Below are 12,891 nucleotides of genomic sequence, written 5' to 3'. Positions count from 1 at the left end.
GTCACAAAATTTTTTTTTTTTATTTTTCTTAGTAAAAACGCGGGGAATCCCCCCCCCCCCCCCCACAGATTTTTGTTGTTGTTGTTTTCTAACACCAATTATCTCAATAAAATATCCATATGGAGCAATTTATTTGAAGTTGCACATTTCCACAGAGTTTGAATCAATAGTTTTTGATTTTGACTTTTTTTTTTGACTCACATTCTGGATTTATTTAAGTGTGCTGCAATTCTTTTCCTCAGATCACAGCAGCCATACTCAAGAGGAGTTTAATTATTGTGTTTGTAAACAATTTCACATAATCCCACCGTTAAAGCTGGCATTTAATAAACTGGGAGGCAGTATTACATGTATTTTAATTCTTACTTGTATTATATATTCAAAGTTGTGAAAATCGTGTAGGCAATAAAATAAACATTCTCCCTGAATATTTTGTTCAAGGAGAACAAAATGTTCCAGATAATATTGATGAAAAATCCAATATACCAAATTATTAATGACCCCTTAGATTTCGTCAGTTTAAATACATGGCAACGGCCCAAAAAGACTCAACATAATCCTTTTTGGTGGTAAATTACAAACTGCGAATGAAATTTGCAGCGAACGTCTCACACGTTTTAAAGTTAGAGTGCGAGCTGCTTTTCTGGAAGAGAAAAATAAGTTTTCTTCACCAGGCAGCGGGTCGATAAATATGTAAACATATGTGAAGGCAGACTTTGGGGGCAGAGTACTTCATTGCTTTTCATGTGGCCTCCTTATTATTAAAATGCAAATGGCTGTGAGCAAAAATGCGCATGGAGATGAGCGTGCGCCCTTCAGCTTCTCAGGTTTCTTGGTGTGTGGGAGGCAGCCTTGGTCAATAAATCAAACTCAAAAAGACAGTTGTTAAAACTTACTTGATAGTTCATACCTTGACATATCCAGACACAGCTTTTCTTGCCCTCTTTAGTTCAGGTATTTAGGTGTAAAACTTTTTTCCAGAAGCCAAGGTGTTTGGTTTGTCCACATTGGTAGCTGTCGTGCTTGAAAGTGTATTACTTTTCTTGTTTGCCGCCATCTTAGCCCACAGAGATTAACTTTTCATCACCTTCTGGTTCTCAAATATGCATTAAAACCTGCTTTGGAATAACACAACAGGCTAGAAATAGCTAATAATGCATGAATTATTTATGGAAAATTTATCTCCAAGGCAGATGACCACATATATACCCAGAATACAAGGGTTAGATGTTCTCATACCTATTGTTGTTGTTGTTCTATGTTTGATGAAACCTTTTCGAATGTTCCACACTACAAGATAAGTAATACAAGCATGAATGATTCGTGCTGACATCGTATCAGGTAAGTATCGGTATCGGCCAGTATTCAAAACTGCAATATCTGTATCATATTGGAAGTGAAAAAGTTGTATTGGGACACCCCATGGTTCAAACGCTGGGACAAGTATCTGTAAACATCCCACCATGTGAGTAAGACTGAAATTTAGAGTAAAACTGTATAAAGACATTATTTACCTTTTTTAAATGTTATCCAGTTACATGTTCTGTGTTTAGAGCTCACTCTGAAATCTGCTCCACCTTTTGTGGTGTCCAGGAAAAACATATCCTTTATGAATGACACTGGGAGCTGAATTTCATTTTGCCTTCTCAGGATGTAAAGGTCTGCTCCTCGCCTGACCTTCCTGGAACTGCTTGGCTCCACGCCATCAGAAAACATCCCCTCTATCGCCTCTGACAACAGTCTCTGCGCTAGTGTGTGTGTGTGTGTTTATGTATGTGAGAAACACTGAATATTGTGTGCTGGGACACAGAGATTCAGGAGAGCGGCACGTCCCGAGATAATATGGAATAAGCGATGCTGACATTTCCGTATCCTAATTGGAGATTGGGGATGATTTTTGAGAGGCAGGGGGGAAACGTCTATCGGAGACCAATGTAGATAAATTCTGTGAAGGACTCGTGAGGACGCTGATATAAATATGAAAAATACTTCTACTTAGGCCTCGGAGTTGACGTCTATAAATCATATTTTTTTGTGATTTCCCTAAAGGCCCTTGTCATGATTAAAATCTCCTTTCTGATGGGTTGAACCAATCTGACCTAGCAACAGATTCTGGATCAGTGAGTGTCAGTGGGTGACCTGTGTGAGAATAGGCCTCCCCTGCGATGCTTTCTGGGTTGAGACTTAATGAACTAATCAATAGGATGGCTCACCGGGAGCTGAATACATTACTGTAATTGTTCCCAATGGCCTGGTGGCATTGCTCGGTGGTACAGGTGCCTATCAGGTTCAGCTTTTGGCTCTAATCCACATATAAAGCACTTTTTCCTTAAGGAAACATCTATAAAATGTTAATTATTTTAATAGCATACAGGTTTGTTCATTAATGAGTCACAGAAATTATTTTCTTTTATAGTAATGTTATATGACTTGAAGTCAACAGGGAAAAAAGAACATTGCGAATGATTTTTAAAGTGAAAAGTTTGCCAAAGCATATGTTTCACTCTTTTAGGACCTTTCGGTCATGTCTCTGAAATTATGTCACCTGTGTGAGTTTTGTGGTTTTAGCTTAAGCTGTCTGCTTTAGTGATTTTGGTGTTGAACTCATTTTCTGACTCCTGTAAGGTTGGTAACTGAACACTAAGCTGCTTCAGAGGTTATCAGCTAAGGGTTGGGTAACTGTGGGTCCTCCATGTTATTTTAGTGTTTGTATCATAATCTTATGCTATTTTCTACGGTTTTAAAAATCAAAAGTTGTATTGCTGGGATTCAGTGATCCGACATTAACAGCTTATTTTCAATCTCGCCCGAGAAATGGCCTGAAGTTCTGAAAGGATGTTAGCCTGTTACATTAGCGATTAGCCTGGTTAGCATAACCAACAGTCACTATCAGTCTTTGTGTGTATACCCTCCAGAATGTAGACTCTTTACTTTATCATTGGCACTGACAAAAGTCCCAATCCAGAATGTTCCATAAAGCTGAAGTTCAAAATGATTAAAAAAAATAACAACTTTGCTGTCAGTCATTTAGCTATTTGGTGTACCAAAGACGGGCCCGTTAGCCTCTGCGCCATTTTGACAAAAGAAGATTAATTAATTAATTAATTAATTAATAGCAGATTTGTTTGCACTAAAGTTTGTTTTTGAGTATAAGTAATTTAATTAATTTCAAAAATACTTTATCCCCAAAAAGGGAAATGAAATGTTGTCATAACTCACATTATTCACATTTCTTCAAAGAGTCTTGGATGGTGACGCACTGGGCAGGACGGATCTCCGGTAGCAGTCAACGTTTCAACAAATCTGAAGAGGCTTCTGACTGAAGCCTCTGCAGTTTCATGACTCTCATGTCGCGCTAGCAATATTTTTACAGCAACTTGTCCTGGATTATACCATCAGTTGTTGGTCGAACTGCTAATCCAGCTCATTTGCTTTTCCCGCTCCTCTTTAAATCTGTCTGGCCGGGTGGTTAGAGATGCTGAAGCCTCATTTCCAACTCTTCTGGGATTTGGGGTCGTAGTTCAGGCATTATTCAAACTAACCAGCTGCTGTTGCCACAGTTACACATCAGAACAACTGTCCAAAGGTTTAAAAAAAAAAGAGTAAGAGAAAACGTTTTCCACGCTGCAGAGCATCCAAAACCAGAGGGAGTAATTATCCAGACATGTCATGCCTGAAACAAATATATAAAAAAAGAACTAAAGTCTACAAAAAGAACAAATCAGAAGTCACATAACAGCGCTACGTCAACCTGCTGCCACCATGGATGTGGTTTTTAGATTTCCTCTCAGTCTCAGTCAGGTGGTGGAATGAATATTGTCACCTCCTATTCTTTTGAAGGCTGTTTTCGTGCCTCTGTTGTGACTTTGTGTTTGACGTTCAGAGGCTGCACACCGGCACTTTTAGATGCTGATTGGTTGGAAGGGGCTCGCTCAGATCTCCGTTTTCTGTCTTCGGGCATTTCGATTGTCATCAAGAATATACAGCCCAACTCGGTCAAAGTCGTTATTCCTGCACTTTTGGCAGCGAGCGCTACTGAATGAATGACTGCCTGCAAATTAGACAGCTGATTGGGTTTCTCCCTCTGTTTAATTATCACAGAGTAAAATAGACTAGTAAACAATGTTTATAAGAACTCAGTATTTACTTGTTGCTCCTACGCTATTAACCAGCGAGTGCGTGCCCTTAATTAGACATTTCCGCCCACACCATCAACTGCCAGGCGACTGAACTGGCGGCCATTAATTGCACTCCATTTTTTTTTTTTTTTTTTTTGCAGCAGCTTCCCATTGTGGGTAAAAATACATGAGCCTTTGGAAGGTAAATACATCGTTTCTGTAAGTCGTTTCTGTAAGTGGAACCGCTTGCTGTTGCGTTTCTGTGAAGACGCTTTGAAAGATTTGTACAAGCCTTGCTTTGTTGCCAAAGCCGCGATGACGAGAGCCCGCCGAGTGAAGGCAACTCCACAGAGAGCCGCTTTGATCTCGCTTCTTGTAAAAGTAAATGCGATATCTGTCACAAAACGAGCCACTGAAGCCGTGTTTAGAGAGAGTGAGCACGTAAAGATGACTTTTGAAACACTCCAGCCATGGAGTCGGGTGGTTTCGTGTTTGTGCCAGTTCCCTTTGACTGACTTAAATGAGGGAAAACGCGAGTTGAATTCAGAGGCTGCCTACGACTTTATACATCTTACAACCGGGGTTAAATATAGATATATATATGTTTGTTATAGTTTAGTTTTTTGTCGTAACTTTTTGGGTAACACTTTATTTGAAGGGGGGTGAATAAGACTGACATGACACTTTCATTAACATGACATATCACATGTCATGAACATGACATGTAATATGTCATAAATGAATATTTATGACTGTTGAATATTTATGACTGTTGTCATAAAGCGTGATTCGGTAAATTATGACACTTTTAATACAAAGTTGACATTATTCAAAATGTATTTGTTATGACAACTTGACATTAACCAATAAATCATTACTGTTTAAACTTTACCTTTAATAACATAAAGTTATCTAATTTTTAAAGTGCAATCAGTAATACTTTTATAACACTGTTATAAATTTGTTTTCTCCCAATTTTCACTGTCGCCATTTTGTGGACTACCTAAGCGCCACCAGCAGGAGCATGGAGTGCCCTAATTTGACAACAGTTGACGTAAACTGCACGTGTGTGGGGGGGAGGGGGGTAGTCAATTTCTAATCAGTTCAAAAGGCTAATAAATACATTCATAAACGCAAAAATAGCGGATATTATCAAGTTAAAAAAAAAATTCAGTTAACAAAAATTCCCATTTCAGTTATTTTATTTTTCATTTAGCTATAATAACCTGGAATCCATCACTGTAGCAAAATAACCTAAGAAGCCATTTATTACAATAAGTTGTTCTGAAGGATACAGATTTTGAAATATCTTTATTGTAATAATTTTCTTATGCTCCATTTCTTTTTCTCTTTGACCTACTTATGTACGTAACAATGTGCTCTTGACATATGTTGATGTTTATTTGACGTGGTGTACATAAGACTGACATGACGTTGTCATAAACGTGATATAGCACCTGTCATGAAGATGAGGGAGTTTTCATAAAAGTTTACGACTGTAGTCATGAAGTCTCATTCGGTAAATGATGACACTTTTATTGCAAAATTACATTAAAAGTCTATTAAAATTGTCAATTTTGCATTAAAAGTGTCATTATTTACCGAATGACACGTTGCGACAACGGTTGTAAACATTCATGAAAACTCCTTCATCTTCATGACAGGTGTTATGTCATGTTTATGACAGCGTCATAAACATGTGTCAAATAAAGTGTTACCGATGTTTATAATGGGATGTAGAAGCAATTCTCAATCTTTTTACAACCTTGTGACCAACAGGTCTTACAACTCCTTAATACAGAAATCCATCTGAATTTTGTTGTCTGATTTCCAGTTCCTAGTTTTTGTAAATGTTTGATCTGTAAATACTAATTTTGGATGAATCAGAATTGTCTTTTAGAACAGCCAACTAAAAATAGCCTACATTGTAAGACTATGTTGTAATCAGTTTTCCTGCCATATGCGTTGTGGCAACTTGTGTGTAACCAAATAAGTGCAGAGTTTACTTTTTTTCTTTGTCGCATATTAAATGTGCGGTCAGCAGGGTTGTGGCATTAATGGAACTACAGGCTTCATCTGTATGTGTTCTTCAGAGAGTTTTGTTTGTTAGCTTAGATATGCAATTAAGCTAGCTTAGATTATGCTCAGAACAGCTACACCGCAGTGACTGCCGGCTGTCTCGGGTATGATAACTCACAAACAGCGACAGGAAGAAAATTAACAGTCCCGAGACACCTGAGGGAGGTCAGCCGTGACTGCTGCCAGTGATACGGCCAAATGAAACCTCCCACCAGGTGTCACACAGTTGATGACAAGAGAGAGGCCAGCTCTTCTTAGCAGCTCTCTATATTCTGCTTTAGCGGCTTTTCTGGAGCCAGAGCTCTGAATAATTCAACTAAGCAGAAGAGGACTGTTGGGGCAGCAGAGGAGTTATGGGGTGAAGATGAAACTCAAGGCTTAAGTACCAGAAAATGCACTTTTTTTTACGTCAGAATTGCCTCGCATGGCATGTTCAAAGGGTCGAGTGAGCTTATGGCGAAGATTTGTTCTATAAGGGTTGGAGTCACTGTGTTGATACATATGGCAGAATAAGTAGGAGGGTCTGTTTGTGGAATACTGCCCCCTTTTCCTTTATCGACACCAACGTCTTCATGAGCCTCTGGCTTCAGTCTAGTTTAATATGTCTAGAATGACAGCACAAATATTTAACTTTACCGACAGGAGCCCATTTGGCACTGGCTGTGTTATTATTTGATTTCAGGTGATATTTGTTTGCTCATTAAAAGCAATTGCTGTAAAGTCAACAACTCAATGCAGTTTATCGTTCACTGAGGCTACAAGATGCAGAGTCTGACACAATGCAGTTGGGTGGATTTAACTTGAGATTTTTTTTACCAACGGGGATAGTAAGCCGACCCTGACAGTGTTGCATTATGACTAGGGAAGAGTCATATGAGACGAGTTGAGCAACAATGCGATTCAAAATGCTTAGCATGATGAAATCATAAAACAATAAAAAAAAAAAGCCAAGAACATTACATAACCCTGGTAAAATAAAGGAACTAAATTAAAGGTTGCAATAAAGACTGCAATTAATGATGTTTCATTTATTATTGATCAAAGGTACTGCTAAACAAATGGGTTTTTAGCCTTGATTTAAAGGAACTCAGCGTTCCAGCACTTTTGCAGCTTTCTGGAAGTTTGTTCCAGATTAGAAGAGCATAAAAGCTGAATGCTGCTTCTCCATGTTTAGTTCTGACTCTGGGGATGCAGAAGCAGAAGACCAGAGTGGTCTGGAAGGTTGATGCAACATGTTTTCATATCAACGGGTTTGTAGAACTGGGTAATTTTCTCTAGGTTGGTATATTGATTGAGACCAGCATTGACGCCGGACTTGGTACCGGACTGTACAAAACCAGAATGTTCTCAGTAAAGAAGATGACAAATTCATTGCAAGTCCTCACAGTGTGAAGTTTGGATGGCACAGTTACAGGAGGATTTGTTAATCTCTCAACCGTGGCAAAACAAGTCTACCGATAATAGTTTGCTGTTACTATTTACCAAGTTTTGTTATTGATTTCAGAAGAGAACGATTCTGTTGCATGTTTCCCTTGTAATTTATATCTGTGAAGCTTCTCTACCAGGATAAGAAGTAAACTGGAGTATGGAACTGAATTTGATTTGTACTTAGTGCATCTCACAAAGTACATTGAAATAACATTTGTTGTGAATTAGCAATAAACAAACTGAAATGAATTTTTTTTTTTTTACAAGTTTGACATTAATAAAACTTTGTGCAGGAAATTTAACTTTTGGCAAAATCTGGTGGTTACAACATATTTTTTTTCTTTAGCCTGGCTAAAGAATGTTAATTCACATGAATCAGTGAAAAAGAGATGATACACATGTACCCCGTGGACATTTAAATACATGTTGAGTTCAAAGCGTTTATGGGCCTTCTTGTTCAACATCGTCGTTTTTATTTGTTTTCAGGTGTCCCTGGTTGATGAAGGTAATCTCTCCCGCTGTGCCTCTCTACAATGGCCTGGTCTTCCTCTTCGTCTTGGCCAACTTCAGCATGGCAACCTTCATGGACCCTGGTATTTACCCCCGAGGTTTGTGCTTAACTCACACACCTGACCTGACTTCCTTCCCACATTCATCATTCAAATCTCCGATAGCCACCTGCACTGCTGCAGATGAAAATGAGCGTTTCCATCCCCGTTAGTCCTTGAGGAGAAAAGTTTATCGGGGGCCACATTTATCAAAGCGCTGAGCCGCGGTACACGGTGTTTCACTGCAATGTGCTCAGAAATGATAAGGACCTGTCAGGAGGAGGTTATCATTTTCCTCTTCACAAAGGGGGAATAATCAGCAGGTTGTAAAGACTGTTCCCGTCTCTTCCTGTCACATTCTGTTGGCAGCCCAAATTAAATCATAATAATTAAAACGTTGGCACACAAAACTCTCAAAAAAGAAAAAAAATCTAGTCTACATTGTCAAAGTGTGTGTGAAAGCTTGATAGCATGAGCATCTTCCAAATGTTCTACTTTTTTTTTTTTTTGTTTTTTGCATTTTTATTGCCTCTGGGGGGAAATGCATCTTTTGGATTGAAAATGGTTTCCAGGACTTTAAATAGCTTCAGTGTGAAAAGATTTATTTCTACTCTTATTAATCGTTCAGATGAAGGCTGACTTTTCTCATTTAAATAGTCAAAACAAGTGCAGACCGTTTCTATTACACCCTGTAGTGATAAAGAAAAAGCATTTCTACCTAATTCAAGATAATGTTTCAAGTAAAGTTGCAATAAAATGTAAAATTGTATATATAGACGTTTACTAACAGTTGTTAAAGCAACAATTTTCTTCTGTGTATGAATTCAATCCATTATTTTTAAACCTTATGTCTCTGCTACACTCACAGCGTCCTCCCAGCAAAAACAGCAAAGTCAGTTACCAGTCAGTAAATGGCAAGAGAGCGTTTGCAAATTTTTATACAGAATAGCTCATAAAATAAAGCTCAAGTAAAAACTGTTTTACTTAAGCATCGGCCAGTTATAGGTATCAAGGTAAAGCGAGGTTTTGAAAAGTCACAGCTTCAATCAGACACCAGAGAAAAGATAGTTCATTCTTCCTCTGAGCAGAGCACGTAGTTTACAGTCATGCTCCCTCATTCCCACCTACTGCTGGTGAGCTGCAGGTCTGGCTTACAAAACAGATAAATCCATCTGCTTCTACATTTTTCCGCTTCTGAAAAACGGTGAATCATTTTGGTGAAAGTGTAACACTGTCTCAAGGCCAGAGTTATGAGCAATGAGTCACATGTCGGTAAAACAGCTAACTGCAGGCTACCTAGCTATAGCATAGCTGATTAACTAGTTCGTTGTACATCTGTTACAGCAGAAATATTTAGTGTTTCACTCAAAAAGCCCTGGCAAATCACAAATATATATTTTAATCTTGACTTCTTTTTTTTTTAAAGTCTCCCGCAGGACATTTACTACCAGCCACGCCTCATTTCGTACACGGGAGGATATTTTGTACATTTTTTTGATAACCAGTGATTTAGATTTTTTTTTTCCTATAAATTTGTTCGCAGTTTGCTCCTGTGGAAGTGTAGTTGTATCCAGTAAATAAACTAACAGGAAGTTGCTTATTTTAGTTAGACCAATGTTTCTGGATTCTGGAGTCATCTGGCCCACACCAGAATCAGACCCACATTAATTTGATAAAAGATGTAATATGAAGTTTCCAACAAATAATATACATTCAAACTAAATTCTACCTGGTATTTGGGGAAATTAACATAAATTGTAAAAATAAACAGCTAACCAGAAAAATAAATAAAGTGAAGTTGCCAGCGACATTTGTTTACAGATTTTAAAAGGAAGTACAAAGAGACAAAACGAACAGTTGAGTACAAAATAAGGGTTCAGGTTTGTGACTGGGTATCAGCTGAAAGAATTAATTAACTCTTTACTAAAATTAGCTTTTAAAACAGAAATCTATTTTGTGTTTCTAGCTTCTCTGTTATCAAAGCAGTTTCTAATAAAACCACCATAGACCTTAGGGAAGAAACAATTACTACATGTAATAAAAATTATACAACGTAACAAGCTTAATAATGAGACAGAAAATTGGAATATGAATGATACTGTTAATAAACTCCCTGAGCTATGGATAAATAGAAAAGGCTCTGTCAGTAAGCAGCTAGCTAGTTGGCTAGCTAGTTGCGAGCCAACAACTGCAAACAAATGTGCAACACACGCGGTGAAGAGGACAATTACAGCGTTTATGCATACAGGATGTTATTTGTTGCTAATAGGTTTGTCATCTTTTAAGAGGATGAATTTCCCTCATTTCATGTCAGTTGACTCATGTTTTCCAGAGATAATCAACTGAAGCTGCTGCTTTAGCTGAGATTCACATGAGCAATATTTCATCGACCGCTGCTTAAAAATCCTCAAAAACGCACAACCTAAACCATACACTGAGCCTAATTCGTAGTTGTTAGGCTCAGACTTTATATGTATGCGAATGCAGTTTAGATAAATTAAGACAGTTACTCATGATATTTAAAATGTAGTTATACAAATATACACATTTTGTGTAACAGGGTGGAAAAAACGAAGCACTATGAAACCACAAATATCGTGTTTGACTGAATAAACGCTGTAAAGTCTTTGAAAATGTAGTAAATGGGCCATTATTTTTGCCTATTTGCATTAAAATTTGTAGAAGAGAAGCAGAGAGAGAAGATGCTCTCTCCCTGTTAAAATCTATTTAAGTCGACTTGAGAGCCATTATAACACAGCTAATCTCTTTCTGTGGAACTGCTTATTTCTGTGCTCTGCTTTTGTTTCGCTCCCCCCCCTCTCTCTCTCTCACTTTTATTTTACTTGCCTTGGTCCACTTTCTGCCACAGAACCTACCTAGCTCTCCCCGCAGTTATTATTGTACTGTGAAATTATTTTCTCAAGTTCAGGCTCCAGTTGAATGTACCCTTTGATCAGGTGAAAGACTTTTTTCCCCATTTTCTGCTGCAGCTAGAAAATAAACACTTTGTGCTTTCAGTGACAAGGTTAGGTTTTACATAAACGGAACCAAAAAAAAAATAAAAAATGCAATAAAAGACGGTTGAAGGTTGCGGTTTTAGTTACCGTTCTCAGCAAAGAGTGAAACGAATTCGTGGAGAACTCGCACACAGAAAAATAAAGCCAAGTTATTCGCTGAGTCACAACATTCCCATTAATCTGTGTTAATGTTCGCAGCAGACTGAATAGGTCACGTCCACAGAAACGTTCGCTTCTCTCAGTGTCTTTGCGCTTGCCGGAGGCAGTCGACAGCAGGGACGAGCTTCGTTTAAGGTGCTTCCCCGTTGTCCCCGTCAGATGGAATCATAAATCAAAACCGCGCGTCTGTCCGTACGTCTGCATTCGTCACACATGAGTGAGCTAAATGATTTTACTCCTGATCCGTCACGGGCATCTCTGCACTCTTGATAACGTCACTGTGTGCGTGAACGTGTGTGTGTGTGTGTGTGTGTGTGTGTGTGTGTGTGTGTGTCTCGTAGCTGACGAGGATGAGGACAAGGACGACGATTTCCGGGCGCCCCTTTACAAAAACGTGGAGATCAAAGGCATTCAGGTCCGGATGAAGTGGTGTGCCACCTGCCACTTCTACAGGCCGCCCCGCTGCTCACACTGCAGCGTCTGCGACAACTGTGTGGAGGTGTGTATGTGGGGACACAAACGCGCACCACCTCAGCGCACGTGCAGCCTAAACGTGTGCCAAGGTTAGACTGGAAGTTAGACTAATAACAGCATATCACAAATATCAGAAATGACTGATTCAGCAGCCCTGTGAAACATAACGCGTGTTTTCACCTAAAACGTGTTTGGATATTGGTTTATCTCGCAAGAACACAAAGAAATTGGCAAGAGAGCAGCGGTAAGTGACCATAGCTGCCGGCATGAATAGAAGCTCTTGGCCATTTCATCCACATAACGGTGCTATCAGCATCAGCTTTTAAAATCCTATCTTGCTGTTGCACCAAATAAATAAATTCAGAGAGATATGCACATCTACTCACAGCGTATCGGAACGTCACACATTCTTTTGGGGTTGGTAGATGGAATTTCTTATCATTAAATTAAGAGAAATGTTTGAATGTTTGCCAAAGGAATGTCACAACCACATGTTTACATTCACTATATAGATTGACACATAATTTTTCCTCACTGTCTCACATTGAAGTAAATGGCTAAATTGTTTGATTTGAGAGGCTTTTCTTTTATCTGTTAAAGGGGAAGTATTATGTCACAACATGTTATTCTCTCGCCAAAAACATACCTGGAGCATTGCCTCGATGGCTGATGAACATGCATGTTTGAGAAATCCTTTCATCTCCCTTGGCAGCCATTCAGCAATGCAAAACGCCTGGGTGGACCAAGCTCCGCCTTAAAGGACCAAGCTCCTCCTCCGAGCTACAGTTTCCAAGCACCTCACAGAGCAGCCCTACCTCGTGATTTCCTCACTCAGCTCCTTCAAACTAGCCATCAATAATTAGCAAACAAATGGTGGAACTGAGCACCTGCTGAGCTCATTATAGGAGCTACTTCTCAGTGAAATGCTGGTAAAAACATTAAAGGGTTAATGGAGGAGCGGTGCTTTGATGACTTCCTGAAGGCGGAGTTTCAGAGAGAACAGGATGTTTAAAGAAACATGTTCAATATATACACAATTTTTAGAACAATTGGAGGTAAAATAGTTAC

At 38.8% G+C, this 12,891-nt stretch overlaps 1 protein-coding gene across 2 annotated transcripts in view; it reads left to right on the top strand.

Moving 5' to 3' along the window:
* zdhhc8b (zDHHC palmitoyltransferase 8b) overlaps positions 1 to 12,891 on the top strand; it is an 84,129-nt gene that overhangs the window by 55,925 nt on the left and 15,313 nt on the right. For both annotated transcript variants that reach the window (XR_001424961.1, XM_015032216.1), the window contains exons 2-3: positions 8,112 to 8,233; positions 11,691 to 11,848. Coding sequence is in view for 1 of the 2 variants with exons in the window: in XM_015032216.1 (XP_014887702.1) it covers positions 8,112 to 8,233; positions 11,691 to 11,848 (280 nt within the window). In the remaining variant the exon portion in view is untranslated. The remainder of the gene's footprint in view (positions 1 to 8,111; positions 8,234 to 11,690; positions 11,849 to 12,891) is intronic.

Source organism: Poecilia latipinna, unplaced genomic scaffold (assembly GCF_001443285.1).
Source record: "Poecilia latipinna isolate Pla-1442-1.1 unplaced genomic scaffold, P_latipinna-1.0 Scaffold234, whole genome shotgun sequence".
Classification (NCBI taxonomy): Eukaryota; Metazoa; Chordata; class Actinopteri; order Cyprinodontiformes; family Poeciliidae; genus Poecilia; species Poecilia latipinna.
This window is presented reverse-complemented; position numbering and strand designations above follow the sequence as displayed.